This window comes from Centropristis striata, chromosome 4, assembly GCF_030273125.1.
Source record: "Centropristis striata isolate RG_2023a ecotype Rhode Island chromosome 4, C.striata_1.0, whole genome shotgun sequence".
Lineage (NCBI taxonomy): Eukaryota > Metazoa > Chordata > Actinopteri > Perciformes > Serranidae > Centropristis > Centropristis striata.
The window spans coordinates 18,260,896-18,278,278 of NC_081520.1; the positions used below are offsets into that span (position 1 = coordinate 18,260,896).

Genomic DNA, 17,383 nt, shown 5'->3' on the forward strand with positions numbered 1-17,383 from the left:
ATGTTTTGTTAGTCAGATATAATAAATGATGTAAAACAGAGAAAATCTGTAAATCTCCATATTTGAGAGGCTGAAAACAAACATTTTTGCCATTTTTACATGAAGAATTACATCAGTGACTAATGGATTATCAAATATTGGCTAATGGATTAATTTACTTATCGTTACAACTCTACTTTTTTTTTAAAAACAGCTTTTGCAACAGATCTCTGTTTTCTTCTTTATCATTTGGAGATCGTTTCAACCTTGTGTGTGGTTTTTGTTCCCACAGTTCACATAAGTGAGTCTTTGTTCATCAAACTGTGGCCTCGTTTGATTACGACTCCACTTTGTCAGCACCTTCACTGCAACAAATTCACTCAGTCACATCATTGAGATCGATACTGCATCACACTCTCACACACACATGCACACAGCTGGCCTATTGATGAATCTCAGCTGGTTAGCTAACAGTGCAGGCTGAGTTTGACCCTATTGATAACACAGAGTTGGCTTATTGATGGTGTCTAGCTCTGTGCGATAGATACAATCCACATTTATCCCTCTGCTGCTCTCCCTGTTCACGTAACAACTAAATGAAAATACAAAATATGTTACCAAAGATGGCAACAAGTGTTTCTCATATTCTGAAGTTGAAACCCCATATTATTGGTTAAAGCTCCAACTCCAATCCAGCTTCACAGAAACAGAAACTGTTGTTGTGTCTCAACATTTTAAAGAGTTTTAATGTGTCTGTATTAGCATTCTGTTTCTCCCAAAGATAACATCAGATAATGGCATGAATGTGACATGTCTGTGCTACTTTAAACTATTTCTAACCTTAATGTGGCTCATTAAGCAGGAAGATGGAGAAGGGAAATGTTTTTTTTTTATCACCAAACTCACACTCCTGTCTGTGTGATCTTGTGGGAACACAGACATTGCTGCTTGCAGCTTTAATTTATATTTATATTTAGAGTTAATTTCTTATTTTAAGCGTTCAACATGCTTATTTCTAGATTTAATAATCTTAATTTAAGAAATCTTGTCAAGGTAAATTATCTGTCCATGCTGCAAGATCATTTCCCTCAGATTTAGTGTTTTCATCTTGTTTTTAGACACACCTTTTTTGCAGTGTGAGATGTCTTCTCAGTTACAGTATGAAACTGCTCTTCAAATCTTTAAGATAAGACCTTGGTTTTACAAGGTTTGTACAGAGCTCTGTGTGTGTGTGTGTGTGTGTGTGTGTGTGTGTGTGTGTGTGTGTGTGTGTGTGTGTGTGTGTGTGTGTGTGTGTGTGTGTGTGTGTGTGTGTGTGTGTGTGTGTGTGTGTGTGTGTGTGTGTGTGTGTGTGTGTGTGTGTGTGTGTGTGTGTGTGTGTGTGTGTGTGTGTGTGTGTGTGTGTGTGTGTGTGTGTGTGTGTGTGTGTGTGTGTGTGTGTGTGTGTGTGTATTCTGCGGCAGAGTGTTAGTGGTGTAGTGCTGCATAGCGCAGCGCTGCCAGTTGCGTCCTGTCCTGTCAGCACTATTGTAGTTGGTGTAGGACGCGGTGCTGCCAGGTGACAACGTCTCTCTCTGTCTCTTTCTCCCTGAGAACTGAGACGTATGTTTCGATTACTAGTGCAGTGCCAGTAGGAAGTATGTATTCATATAGTGGGAAATTAAGTAGATTTTTCAATTCTGGCCAAATGAGGTTGTGTGTGAAAGTTGGATGGGTAATACATGGATGTACATTGATATATAAAGAGACACAGAAATAGTTATTTTAAGCTAAAGAAACTTAATCATTCAACATGGTTAGACATATATAGAGACACAGATATAGGAGGGAATATGTTTAGATGCAGCACAAACAGATGGATGTGAATAATGTGAGTAAGGGTTATTAGGTGTGTTAATGTGGAATGTGTAGATTGATTGATAACTATTGTGTTTCATATGCTGTGGCTATGCAGACCACTACAACGTCTGCAACTCCATAAAACACTTGCTTTTCATAAGGTACCACACCATCCACATACACATTGAACATTGATAGGCTGTTTACACAGAGCAGAGAGGAGAGGACAGGACAGGAGAGGTTGGAAAAATCACAATACTTCAATATGTACAATATGTGGGGAAAACTTTTTTTTGTCTTTTTGTCTTTTATTTGGTCATTTTGTGTCATTTTTTGGTCATTTTGTGTCTTTTTTTGGTAATTTGTGTCTTTTTTGGTCCCTTTTACAACATTTGTGTTTATCAGACTAGTGCAGTGCCTATAGGAAGTATGTATTCATCTGCAACTACATAAAACACTTTCTTTTCATAAGGTACCACACCATCCAGCACATACACATTGAACATTGATTTTTGCTGGAAACTATTTTAATATTATTGGAAAATTGAACCTTGTAGCCACTTTAAAACTCCTAAAGATAGGTAGGCTAAATAGACTTCCAGATGAGATGAGTCAGGGTGGAAATCCAGAGTGAATTGTGTTACTGACCAGGTGTAGGCCTATCACACAATGGGGCGGAGCTCCCCTAAAAGGCATCCTATCAGAAACAGTTCAACACGTCCTACGTAAATAATGATATTTTGAAAAATGAATTCAAAAATCTTCGAAATCGAGGATGCACACCTTCGTGCCATGTGCAAGACACATACGAGATCTGAGGTCAGTCAGAGAGATATGAACTAGACACACACACACACACACACACACACACACACACACACACACACACACACACACACACTTCAATTATCTGACACCAAGGTGTATTTGTGCAGCATTAAATCAGACTTTCGTCTTTCCTGGATGATTTATTTATTTCCTTCAGTTTACTTAATAGAAATGCACATAATTTGCACTTTCACAACATCAATATTCAGAAGATTTAATATTCACAGTTGTGTTGAAATAGAAGCACAAAGCGTCTTCTATCAACACTAATTCTCTGCTTCCTCTCCTTCTCTCGCCTCAGTCCGCTCTGTCAACTTCTTCTTTCTATTGTAACTTTATGCCCCATTTCTCTGCACTCCTCTCTTTTTACTTTCCCTTTATTACGATCTCTTTACTCGAGTGTCCCACTTCTCCCTGCGCTCTCCCCGGGCGTTCTGTTGCAGTAGTAGCTTTACTGTAATCACAGCTGTTCTCTCCACTGTCTGCAGCAGCACTATGTCTCTTTAAACCACTTCAGGGACCCGTGAGCTTTTACTGACTGTTTTAAAAAGTTTCTGCCTCTGTGCGAGTTCCCTTTAACCAAACTTACAACTATTACTTATCAACGTCCCAAATCAATTTGGGGGGTTTAACTTTTTTTTTTGATGATTTATATATCTGAAACAAATATTATTCCTAAAATAATTAGGCCTGTTTTCATTTTTTAACTTTTAAATCTGCGCTGTGCCAGAAAACATCCTCGTCCTAGACTGCAAAAAAGGTGTATCTAAAAACAAGATTTCTAGATTCAATAATCAGAATTTAAGAAATCTTGTCAAGTTAAATTATCTGTCGGGGGCGTCCTGGTGGCTCACACTGGTAGAGCGCGTACCATTAAGGCCGTGTCCTTGCTGCAGCGGACCCGGGTTCGAATCCGGCCTGAGGTCCCTTTGCTGCATGTCTTCCCCTCTGTCTCCCCCTTTCTATCTGTCACTATCTAATAAAGCAGTAAAATGCCAAAAAAAAAAATCTTTGAAAAAAGTTAAATTATCTGTCCATGCAGCAAGATCATTTCCCTCAGATTTAGTGTTTTTATCTGGTTTTTAGAGACACCTTTTTTGCTGTGTGGACAAGAATTCATCATTTCAAATAATAAAAAAATATGCTAAAAATCTAAAACTAGTGTAAAAAGTTGCTATTCTTATCATTTTTGTGGTGTAGTTGGAGTGGAAGAAACGCATATTTTCCTCTGTTGATGCAAACAACAACTGAAGAGTATTTAGTAACGTGCAAATCTCTTCCTGTGAACAGTTTGATTTTCTTTACGATCTGCCTCTGGGTGTTGATTGTCTAATAAAAGAGTATATAATTCCATTTGTAAAGTTGTTTTATAGGCAGCGTTCGCAACTCTGATTGTCCTAATCGTACCTGAATGCAGCACGAATTACAAACATTAGAAAGTGCAAAATTGCAGAACTTGAAAACTTATTTGTCCACTTTATCTGAAGGGTTTAAAAAGTTAAAAAAAACGTACTGAAAATATGCTGTTGTCCTGTTTCATATCTTTAAACTTCACGGCTGTTTTGGCAACATACAGGACTGATTGTGTTTCATGCTCTTCACTGCCATGTGTGTTGTTGGAGAATCTGTGCAGGGCCCCATCAAAAGCCTGCTGCTACTTTGAGAGTTGAGGAGAGTTTTGCAGGCAGCCGTCCAACGTTGTGCATGTGCACAAAACTAAAGTGTATATGTGTTGCATGCAGGGCCGTGTTTGGGCCACCATCTAATACTGTGAAGTGTGTTTTGTCCCTGGCCCCGGCCCCCTCAGCCAGGAGCTGAATTCCAGACGGGCAAACAAAAGGAGCGGCCGGGTCGGGGCGGGGTGGGGGTGTTATTGAGGCCTTGGCAAAGGAGCAGGGACCCTGAGAAAGACAAGATAGAGAGCAGAACGGAAGAGGACAGACAGTGTGTGTGTGTGTGTGTGTGTGTGTGTGTGTGTAGGCTTACGTGTATGATAAGTGGTGGATAAAGTCGCAGCCTGATGCGTCTCTCTCACCCTTTGTGTGCACGTGTAATGCCATTATCTGCATTGCTATTGTATGCAGCATATTGTCCCTGTGTGGGTGTCTATGCATAATCATATTGTTGCTGCTGCTGTGTGCATTGTTGTTATTGTGCCAGTGTGTGAAGGGAATAATTAGACAATAAGGGGACATGAGCAGGAGGTTTTCCCACAGGCTCGTCTTCAAAGCAACATGAAAAGAAGAAGAGTAGAAGAAGAGATGTGTGATGCCTCTCTGCCTCTTCTTCATCTATAAAACTATATATAATTCCTCTGATGTAATCCACCTGAGTCAGGATTCTTACAATCTGGGTCAAACAGCCGGCTATAAGAGGCCTGAATTAAACTCCAGCTTCCCTTCATTAATGATTCAGCTCCCTTCAGGCCTGCAGCTCCGGTTACTGCTGTACATTAAGGGAATGGAGATGTTGGGAGGAGGTGCTGTCATCGTGGGCATTTTATTTCACATAATGTAGAAGGGCAGCTCTCCCAGCAACAGGCAACAAAGGAAGAAACAGGGTCAAAAGTCTTTTCAAATGTTCCCCGGCGACAAGAAAACGAGTGAGGGCAAATCCTTGAGTGATGCTGCTCATTAAATCGGCCTGAAATATTCGTCAGCAGGCAAAAAGTTGCCTTTAACTCTGCTAGTAAGGCATCAACGTGTGCTGAAGTGGCTCAGAGATTGCAGGATTTTCCTCAGATCTTTGTTTAAATCTGCGTCTGAAATGGATAAAGATTACTTTATCCTTTCCATGAACCAGGAGTGTTTGGCTGGGTAGATTTTGGGATGTGGTATTAATGAGGTAAATCATTTCATAGTGCAATTAAAGTTTGATTTAGGTGTCACATGTTATGTAAACTAAGGGAGCTTATGATGATTAATACTCTGTTGAGGACATGCCAAAAGCTTAGCCCTCCTGAAGAAATTAATCCAAGGTAGTTCTGTTTACACTGTGTTGGAGACTAATATTAAACCATCAAATCAAATGGTGATTTAAAAAAAACAATCAAACGTAAAAAGTTCAAATAAATGCAAATAGTTTAAATGTGAATAGTTGAAATAACTCAGCTTTCAACATTTAGATTAAATCTTTTGGATCAACAGGTTTTATGTGTTTATTTGGTAAAATATGATGAAAATGTGTGTAAGATTTTTAATGTATGGTTTATTTAGATAACATAGTCCAGATTTTATTGATATGAAGCATTCTACAGAGTTCAAAAGGTTAAGATTGTTCCTCTGGTTTCTTAGATATTGGACGAAAGGCTTGTGCTGACTGGGGATTGGATCGTATTTTGACGAGTAAAGTGATAAATAATATTTGTTTGTTTTCTACGCCAATATTAAGGTGATTATAACTCGCGATCAGAACCAAGATTTTATAAAAAATAATCTGTAGAATCTCTGATTTCTCTCCCGTTAGTGACAAGACGTTATGCTACACAGCCCCATAAGTTCATGTGGTACTTCTCTGTTTGGTCACTTTCTGTAGACTTTCAGAACGTTTGCACAAATACAGACAAAGTGAATGCAGAGTTCAGACAGAGTGCTCGCTATCAGTATTTATCACTGAGCATATACTAGTCTTTGTGTCTATGTGTATACGGTCGTCTCCCTGAGGTGGAGTTGCACCTAAACTCTGGAGCCACTGCAGCCACACTGTAAACTCTTAATCAGGTTTTATTTTTGGCTAACATTATCTGTTTAATCCTACCAAAACACTTGGCAACGACAACTTTTGTTTACGTGGCACATGGGGAACGCCAAAGATCTCTAGTGTTTTGTCCAAATGGACCAACTTTGATTGAGCAACAGCCACTGATTACCTGGTGAAGAGGACTCGAAGCACCCCCAAGCCTGTAGGTGCAGCCAGAATCCAGCTGTTGCAGTCAGTAGTTTACACATACTGAGGGAAGTGGTATTAAATGTTTAAGCTCACACTGTAAAAAATATTTGTAGAAATTACAGTAAAACTCTACAGTCAAATTGCATGAGAAATAGGGCGTAAAATAAAAAATTGCATATCACCATAATAGACACTTTTAATTACTGTAAATCAAGGAATAGTACAAAACTTTGAAAAACTTTTGAAAACACACAGTTTTACTGTAAAAATATAAAATTAATGGAGAAATACCATATTGTCACAAGGACACAATTACCCTAAAAATAAAGGGAGTACTCAGTAAAAATTACAGTTTTTGCTGATGTTTCCATTTAAATTTACAGTAGAAAACCCACTCACTGTAATATTTACAGTGAAGTTCTGGCAACCACAGCTGCAGGTATTTTACCGTTTTTTACAGGGCAGTCAGAAATGGACTGTCTCATTCAGAGTTTACACACACACACACACACGCACACACGCACACACACACACACACACACACACACACACAAACAGAGGCTTATTCACCAGAGGTACTCTGATATGGGAGAATAGAGAGAGGCTTGTGTGTTCATTCTGTCGTTCTTTGTCTTTCACTCTCTTCCCTCTTATTCTCTGGTCTCGTGATTGGCTGCAGCTGATAAGAGGAAGTGTGTTTCACATCGTGCAGAGGACTGCAGCATCTTGGACTGTGTGTGTGTGTGTGTGTGTGTGTGGCTATTTAAATATGTCCACCAGACAAGCAACATCAATTCCTCATTTCTCCATTTCAATATCACTGTTTTCGTCTCTCTCTCTCTTTCTCTCACTTTTTCTGTATTTGTGTGAAAAAAAAAAGGAAAAACGTGGATATACAGCCTGGATAAAGCGGTCAAAGGTCGACAGACTGGCAGACCAGACACATGAATCAAACCCACGCAGCACTGCTCTCAAAAGGAAAAAGTGAAAAGAGGATAAAAAAAACCTTGACAGTCGGTCATTAAGTTGCTTTGTGTAAGTCCTTGCAGAAAGGCAGTGAGAACTGTGACTTAGCACTTGATTAATAATCCCTGGAACGGACAGAGAGAGTCAGAGAGGATGTAAATACTCAGAAGTTGATTAATTCTGCCAGAAAGGAGAGATGAGAGGAAAAGTGAAGGCTGCTGGAAGAAGAATTCACCTCATCAGATACTGAAATCTGTTCTTAAACTCGGAAAAGTGGCTTTTAAATATCTCTATTTTATTAGTGTTGTGAAGGATAAACTGATGAGACCGGATATTCGGTTTAACAAGTGAGAGATACGGCTGAGTTGGTAGCAGCCTCATCAATCCATACAAATCAGACATGAAGTAGATGAATTGGTTATAGAGTCATGGATCGGGTATCGTGAGACTTGGAATCTGTTGGCGGCTTCACACACTTACAGTTTGCGTCAGCGTCTCTAAAACAACGCGAGAGCTGAAGCTGCTCGCCAAACAGTTCTCATGCAACTCCATGAGTCTCTGGTGTCTCACAAGTCTCTTATTTTTTAGATTTTTGACTCCATGGCAAATCAGAAGATAAATAAAATATAAAACTTGTGAGTGACACTAAAAAATATCTACAACAAATATCAACCGTAGAATCAAATCAAATCGTATCGTTCTTAAACTGTATCTATTCAAATTGAATCGGTTTGTAATAAAAGTATATCGTTTTTTAATCGAATCGTAACCTGTGTATCTAGATGCGAATCGAATCGTTTATCACAGAGAGATGTGCAAACCTATATTTTATCTATAATAGTGTGAACACATTTAAAAGAAGTTTGTATTTGTTGCTGTGTGGTCGTATGAGGAGCTTATCTGCAGTCAGTGTGTTACATCCAGTCGATGGAGAAGCAGGCAGGAGAACAGACGCTGAAGTTACGTAATGAGCTGCTGTAGACGGAGCAAGCAGCTAAATATATTTTAGACACCTAAAAAAAACTCACAAGCTTATCTCTTTACTCTATTTTTAGAATATTTTCACCACTTACCATCAGACAGCCTTTTCCTAACGGGGAACTGAAGCTACTGTCTCTGCTGGCGTCAAAGCCACCAGACTCCATCGACAAAAACACTCATTTTACCTTCCAGAGCACAGGAAGTGCTGCTCTTCTACTGCCTCTATCAGTCTGTTTGTTTGTGTCATTCTGTGTCTTTGGTGTTTTGAATGGTTGGTTTGGATTTATTAAAGTCACAAACTAAAGGATAGAGGCGGTAGAAGAGCAGCAGCTCCTGTGTTCTGCAAGATAAAATGACTGTTTTCTTAATAGAGTCTTGTGTCTTTAAAGAGAGCTGCTTCAGTTTCCTGATGCCATTGAGTGTCTGTTAAGGTAAAACAGCAAAAATCCTAAATATAGAGTATAGTTACACTAATATTTACAAAATAATAAAAAATAATTGATTCACAAAACAGGTAACATGTGACTGTGACAATTAAACAAACAATATATCAACACATTAAATTGTGAATATAGAATACAAATTTAATGATTAAATGAGGAAAAACAAAATAAAATGGCCCTCATATTTATATATACATACATGTTATAGACCCCTATTTTAGCTAATATTGAGTGCACATAATGTGTTTAGCTGCTGCCCCTGTCCACAGCGGTTCATTAGGATATTTGTCTACACTGCTAAATATCTAAATCTTGGGTGCAATTTTCCCCCCCTGGATCATGGTTTTTAGTGGATTTTTTGGGGGCGTTTTTGCCCTTTGCATCTTTTAATTTCTACACTTACTGTGGAAAAAGTCCTGCATACAACCCCCCTACAAGAGATCTGAACTTAGAGTTGTTTAAAACACAAAAATCCACATATTTAGTGATATGAGGTGTCAGCAGCTGTGTGTGAAGGTCTCCTTCCCAGAATCCCCTGGGAGATAATCAGGAAGCGAGGGTGAACATAATAAGGCCAGAGAGTGAAGTTATTCTGCTGGATTAGTGGACAAATGATGCATTCAGGAACAATGGGATAAATCAGACATTTTAGCTTTCTTTACAGAAATGTTTTTGATTTAAATAATGTATGAAAGAGTGTAACGAGAGGTTTTTACTGGCCCACAGCAGCACTACAGCAGTATGAGCTGATTGATTGGAGCGTTCAATCAATAACAGTGACTCAACAGTTTCCTGGCCAGCCGCAGACGTTTCTGCCTCTTAAGTCTCTTTTTTTCAGCCAAATTACCGTTTGTTATTTTTAATCTCTGAATATGTGTAGCATCCCAGCCAGCAGTGGTCACAGATTTAATCAGTGTTAGTGGAGCAAATAAAAAGAAGTGAGAATGTGGAAGAGGAAGAGGTGAGTGGGCGTAGGAGAAAGGGAGAGAGAGGGAGAGGTAAGTGGCTGTAGAGGAGAGCGAGGTGACGGAGGAGAGGCTTAGCCGATAATTCTTCTTAAAGCTCAGATGAACAGCTGATGCACCGTGCACTTAATTCAATTACACACTCTCCCAGAGGAGTCGTGTGTGTGTGTCTTTATGACGATGCAGCTTCCCATTTTAAGAGTTAAAAAAAAAACGACAGACGGATATAAACTAATGTTTATAACACATTACCAGACGGAGAGTATTCCCTGTGGTGCTTATGTGTGAATCTTCTGCATTCACATCCAATCCAATCTACTTTATTTGTTTGTATAGCACATTTAAATAACAAAAACGTCTCCAAAGTGCTGTACATAGAATAAGAATAGATAAAATAAACATTTCCATATAACAATAAGCAATAAATAATCAAATTACGTCTATGGAGCTTTGTTTATTTGCGCTAAACCAGTTGATGGAAACGTCCAAAATTCACTTTTTTGCAACATTTCAAAACTTTGCTTAAAAATCCGCTTTGGAATCAAAGCTCCAAACGATGCATTGCTCCGTCTTTTGTTCTCCATCTTTTGTTCTCCTTTTGATTGAGAGAGTGGCAGAACGTCACACATTGCACATTTAAACGCCATGTTTTGTTTGAACAAAAGTCCCAAAATCAAACATTTTCTGTTTACAATTATAGAAAATAAAGAACAATGAATAGATTATCAAAATAGAAAGTCATTTATTTTTTGTGATTAACCTTTTTTATTTTCCATTTTCATTGTACAACAATAAAATAAAAAATAAAAATACAACCCCCATCGGTATATATTCATCCACAAAAAAAAAAAAAAATTAAAAAATAAATAAAAACAACAACTAACGTTTAGGAAACTCATTTATGATGAAACATACACTTTGGGCCCGTTCTGTATATAAACCTGGATTATTTCACTTAATCTCACACGTTTTCAGTCGATTTTGTTCCATAAAGCAAACCCCAGCAGAAGCTGCAGCAGTAACTGAGCTTGAACGATGTTGGATTTGCTTTATGGAAGAAAATCAAGTGAAATAACCTTTTTTTTTTTTTATATAGTACGTCACTTTATGGAACAGGGCCAGTTATTGTGACAGATGTTTATTATCTGAATGTTTTGTTGAAGTAGTCAGTGTCTTGTCTTGGCACCAGACGTACATTTGGCTAAGTTAGCCACTGAGTGTGTTTATGTGGGACAGAGTGTGTTTGCGTGGGTGAACTAAACTGGTCTTCTTGCTCCGGGTGTGTTGAAGAGCAGGAATCCGTCTCGGATGAGATCTGTGAAAACACGCACACACAGGCAGACACACAGCGCCTCGGGCCGACACTGAAGTTATGTCATCGTTAAAGTGTTGTTGCTTCACTGAGAGAAAGCAAATTCCTCGAGCACGTGAAGGACATTTTGTTTTAAAAGAATAACGAAGACATGGAGCTGCTGGTCACATTCAACAGCTGCTGTTTACTGAATCACTTCTTTTAACTCTAACATGTCAGTGGTTAAAGTGGTTTTCTCATGGAAAAATTCCATTAAATATGAATTTTAATCAAAAAATCTATTGCCAAAGCTGCTGACTATTGGTTATTTAATATGTTCTTACTCTAAATGTGAGCACTGCAAAAACCAACTGACAAAAAATGAGAAATAAATAACTAGAATTAAGCAAATACAGGCTTGAAACAAGTCACATTATCTGCCAGTGCAGTAAGTAAATGTTTATTTGTAAGAATTCCGTAAGTAAGTAAAAATATCTAGGCACTGGAAAAACAATGATGTCTTAAAATAAGTCAAAAAATACATATTTCGAGCAATTGTGGCTTGAAGAGCCCAACTGTAGTAATGGTTATTTTCTCATTTCAGTATCTGTGGGTAGATACTGGTGGTAGAAAATGCTTTTGAAATAGCATTTAAACTCCATGCAACTAAAACTCTCAACTGGAACCAATATTTAGGTAAAAACTCACCATATTCAACAGTTGAATAGCTTGAAAAGCATGAAAAAGCTCACAATGTCAATCCTAAAAACAAGTCTTTACACAAGACTGAAATCCCTGTGAAGAGGCTATTCACTTGTTTTAGTTACAAGATGACACATAAAGCTATGGTCAGTAGGTAAATTATACTCAAAACAAGATAATTAAGATACTATTGCTAGATATAAGAAGAAAATATTTGGTAAGCTTCATGTTTTTGCTGTGAGTTCAGCTCCTCACTGAGCACAAATAAATCTGAACAGATGGAGAAAAGAAAGCTGCTTCCTGTTTATTGTGTTTTTGAATAAAAACAGAAGGCATCAAATTCAGAGTGAAAGTATATATTTGCAATAGACAAAACATTCCCAGTTTTAGCATTGGATATCTTGTCTTTGTACTGTGGCATCCCAACTTTTTTCGACTCTGCACTGCAAAAAAGGTGTGTCTAAAACAAGATAAAAACACAAAATTTGAGAGAAATGATCTTGCTGCATGGACAGATAATTTCACTTGACAAGATTTATTAAATTAAGATTATTATCTAAATAAATAAATTATCTAACACTTCTAAATCTAAAGTTTTTTTTTTATCTTGGTAAGAAACAAATAATCATCAGGTCACTCGGGCCAGTTCATCGCTGCTTGCAGCTTTAATTTATCTTGTTTTAAGAGTTAATTTCTTATTTTAAGCGTTCAACATGCTTATTTCTAGATTTAATAATCTTAATTTAAGAAGTCTTGTCAAGTGAAATTATCTGTCCATGCAGCAAGATCATTTCCCTCAGATTTACTGTTTTTATCATGTTTTTGACACACCTTTTGGACTCTGGGTTGTGGATCAATCAACTTTTTAATCTTATCAGTTTGTTGTAGCAGTGAAAATAAGTGAAAGATGGAGACTTGCTGTGTTTTCTCTCCTAGTGATGAAGGTGGAGAGAGAGATCAGGGTGGAGTTTGTCTCCCAGGGCAGCTGAGTGTCAGCTACAAAAATGAAGGCATCAGTGCATTCCTGCTTTTGTATTTCTCTCTTTGTCTCTTTCTCACATTTTTCACTCATGTAATTTATTCTTAAAGATTTTTAAAAGATAGCTTGCTTGCTGAGGGATTTACAGCCAACACTAACACACATCAGTTTCACTTCTTGCTGTGTAACCTTTTACCCCTCCTTCTTTCTTTTATTCCTACTTTTCTATTGTTTTCTTGTCTTCACCTCCCTTTATGCCACTCGTCTATTTCTAATTCAGTCTCCTGCAGACACAGAAAAAGTCCTGACACACTGTTTGTTGTCAAACACTCTTCCAAGGAAAGTTACATTTCCCCTCCAGGGTCAGAATGTCTCACTCTGTCACTAATAACCAAACCAAAACAACTCATGATGGATGAACGGCTCCATCACATTTTATTTATTACTTCACAGAGATTGATTATTGTCCAATTTTAAGGGTGCACTGCAAAAAAGGTGTGTCTAAAAACAAGATAGAAACAGTAAATCTGAGGGAAATGATCTTGCTGCATGGACAGATAATTTATCTAACACTTCTAAATCTAAAGTTTCCTTTATTTTGGTAAGAAACAAATAATTGTCAGTGCACTCTGCTCAGGCCAATTTATCTTGTTTTAAGAGTTAATTTCTTATTTTAAGCGTTCAACATGCTTATTTCTAGATTTAATAATCTTAATTTAAGAAATCGTGTCAAGTGAAATTATCTGTCCATGCAGCAAGATCATTTCCCTCAGATTTGGTGTTTTTATCTTGTATTTAGACACACCTTTTTTTTACAGTTTGAGAGTTGAGATTTCACTTTATATTTTTTCTAAAAATGTTGTTCAATTTACTGTAATCCATCTGGTGCTAAAAACATCAGCATGTTCTACTGTGACGCAGCTCTCCTGGCGCTTTCCTTCAGTAATCTTTTAAATTGGAGACAAATACATTACTTTAATTAGACAGAGAGGCGGAGAGAGAGAGAGGCAGGATGAGGCAGCAGTCTGGAGCTCAGTGATGGATGAGAGGGGGCTGCAGAGGGAGACTCCACCCAGGGGAGGAGGCCCTCTGTCAGCCTCGCGCTATGAGACGCTCCCCTGGGTGGGCCGGGTCTAGAGGTGGTCCTAACGATGAGCGGGGGAGGGGACGCTGATTATACACCAGCTGAGGCTCTATGAATATACAGAAGAACAATATTGTTGTGGAAGGTTGTTATAGTACCAGATATTCAAACATTGATACAATATTAGTATAAAATATGATACCACACTGATCCTACACTGCAAAAAAGGTGTGTCTAAAAACAGGATAAAAACAGTAAATCTGAGGGAAATGATCTTGCTGCATGGACAGATAATTTCACTTGACAATATTTCTTAAATTAAGATTGTTAAATCTAGAAATAAGCATGTTGAATGCTTAAAATAAGAAATTAACTCTTAAAACAAGATACATTATCTAACACTTCTAAATCTAAAGGTTTTTTTTTTTATCTTGGTAAGAAACAAATCATTTGTAGGTCACTCTGCTCGGGCCAGTTCATCGCTGTAATTTATCTTGTTTGCTGATACTTTTTTACTTTTACTGAAGAAAGTTTTGAATACAGGCCTACAGTACGTGTGGTATTAGTACTTTTACTTTAGTAAAAGGTGGATCTGAATACTTTCTCCACCACTGGACTTCACAAGAATATTGACGGTTCATTTTCTCCTCTTTATTTCAGCTGTTTCGAGAGGTACGCATCATGAAAACTCTCAGCCATCCCAACATCGGTGAGTTACACATTTCACTTATTTACCTTGCGTGTGTGCGTGCGTGCGTGCGTGCGTGCGTGCGTGCGTGCGTGCGTGCGTGCGTGCGTGCGTGTGTGTGCTTGTGTGTGTTAACGCCTCTTCTTCTGTGTGTTGCAGTGAAGTTGTTCGAAGTGATTGAGACGGACAAGACTCTTTACCTGATTATGGAGTACGCCAGTGGAGGTGAGTGACAGCTCCACCACCCTCGTCATCGTTGCCAAGTATTGATTGGAGCCAATTACATTGATTGCTCTGACTGATAGTGGTCGACCGATACAGGTTTTTTAAGGCTGATACCGATTATTTTGACATCAATCTTAACCGATCCCTGATACGTGCTGCCGATTTTTTTGGGCTGATTCTTGAAGCCGATGTTGCCTTTTCTTCCTCCATTTACATGATAAAAATGACACAATGATAACAAATGTTACACAAGTCTCAATTTAAACAAAAAAAGAAACATTTATTAACAAAACAAACAAAACATATTAACAGTTGGATAGCAAACAATGTGTATGTTGTTCTAGGTCTGGAGGTGGTGGCGCCTCAGATGATCCACATATTTGATGTGTTTTTATTTTTTCTGGTATCAGCAGTAGCTCATCAGAGAATGGCAAGTGGTTTTGTGCAAGAAATCATTTTAACTTAAAATATTGAGTCAAATATGAAGATCCATTTGAGTTAACTCCATTGTCTTTGTTTTCGTGACATAAAATTATTTCGCAGCATGGACACCCAAATATTTAAGTTGAAACAACAAGTTGGGTTTTACAGTGTAGTGATGTCCAAATTAAGCTTCATGAACCATTTTCATTATTTTCAGAGCCCACTAGATGGCGCCGTCTGTTCAACAAATGGTTAAAATGCCTTGCCTGGTGTTGGCTCAGTGAAATGGGATGATTGATGGGCGAACAAATGCACGTATCGGCCGATACCGATACAAGTAAAAAACACAAATATCGCCCCGATATGTCGGCCGGCTGATATACCGGTCGACCTCTAGCTCTGACTAAACAATACAGAACGACTGATCAATTTGTTCATATAGAGTAGAAAGGACTGAGTCCCTTTGTCTCCATTTTCATTAGTGATTCTCAAATCTCTTTACTTTTTTTTTCTCCATATATATCTTTATTGGGTTGTTGAGACATAATACATATTCAATCAGTAAGGAAGCATTTCACCCATTTTCCCCCTTTTAGAACCCCCCCACCCAGAACTAGAGAGTCATATTCACATAAAATAAGCGAAAAAACAATAAATAGTACTGATTATGAGCAAACGCAACTCTCTCTTCTTCAAAGAAAAACAGGAGGGGTGAACAGTAGCCAAATAAATAAAAAAATTATAAATAAATAAGAAAAATTAAAAAATAAAACTGGACATTTAGAGGAGGGATCCAGAATGCTAAAATAAATAGCTATAACAATTTGTATATGTTGTGCCTGGAGTTTGACCACCAAATCAACATTTTCCTTTTTCTTTCTTGTGTTCATCTCGGTCTAAAACATTGTTCAGCTGTTTCCCAGGCACTCTTCTATTTTTGCAGAGTCTCTATTTTTCTTTCTTTTCTCCTCATGATCCGTTAATCTCTCTCTGTATGTTGTGTGAGCTCTTCCTTCTCAGACCTAATAAGGAGGCAGCAGCTCTGTTAACCTCAGAACCCTTTTACTATTTAGGACCTCGAGGGTCAGATGTTTGGCTTTGAGTAAAGCAGTTTGGAAAGGTCAGACTTTTTTCCAAGTAGGTTTGGGAATATCAGGATTTTTTTTCCCCAGATGTTTCGGAAAGTCACAATGCAAAAAAGGTGTCTGAAAACAAGATAAAAACAGTAAATCTGAGGGAAAGGATCTTGCTGCATGGACAGATAATTTCATTTGACAAGAGTTTATTTCTTATTTTAAGCGTTCAACATGCTTATTTCTAGATTTAATAATCTTAATTTAAGAAATCTTGTCAAGTGAAATTATCTGTCCATGCAGCAAGATCATTTCCCTCAGATTTACTGTTTTTATCTTGTTTTCAAGCAGTTTTCGGAGGCAATGATTTTTTTTCAGGCAGTTTGGGAATATCAGGATTTTTCAAGCAGTTAGGGAATTTTCTGGATTTTTTAAAAATAGTTTGGGAATTTTTTGGATTTTTCTTTTAATAGTTATCAATGGGAATATCAGGATTGTCTTTCAAGTAGTTTCTTTAAAAAAGTAGTTTGGAAATATGAAAAGTTTTTTCTCAAGCAGTTTAGAAATTTCTGGATTTGTTTTGTTATTCTTTGGGAATATCTGGATGTTTTTACAAAACTAAAATGAAAACTGAAAGGTCAAAATAAAATAAAGTAAAAACAAATGAAAATTCAGAACTATTCTAACCTTGGCGGGTGTTGTGAGAATCGATGTGTGCAGAAAGAATGACTGCTAAAACTGTGATGAACGGCATTGCTGGTGACAGTTTTGTAGTCATACACAGTTTGAAAGTGTTTGGAAAATGTGACTTTTAAATAACTCGCCTGAACTACAGACATACTGTTTTGTTTCCCCTCCAGGCGAAGTGTTCGACTACCTCGTGGCTCACGGCAGAATGAAGGAGAAAGAGGCCAGAGCCAAGTTCAGACAGGTCAGTTAAACCTCACTAGTCTGTCTGTCACACAGCTAACAGCTGCTGTTACCTCCCCAATCACACGGCTGTTGACATCTGACAGCCACTTACTCCTT

General features: G+C 37.9%; 1 protein-coding gene across 3 annotated transcripts in view; it reads left to right on the forward strand.

Annotated features, from left to right (window-relative positions):
• The window catches only part of mark4b (MAP/microtubule affinity-regulating kinase 4b), a 76,505-nt gene that overhangs the window by 29,680 nt on the left and 29,442 nt on the right, over positions 1-17,383 (forward strand). For all 3 annotated transcript variants that reach the window (XM_059331941.1, XM_059331942.1, XM_059331943.1), the window contains exons 4-6: positions 14,606-14,654; positions 14,793-14,858; positions 17,215-17,285. In XM_059331941.1, the coding sequence (XP_059187924.1) occupies positions 14,606-14,654; positions 14,793-14,858; positions 17,215-17,285 (186 nt within the window). The remainder of the gene's footprint in view (positions 1-14,605; positions 14,655-14,792; positions 14,859-17,214; positions 17,286-17,383) is intronic.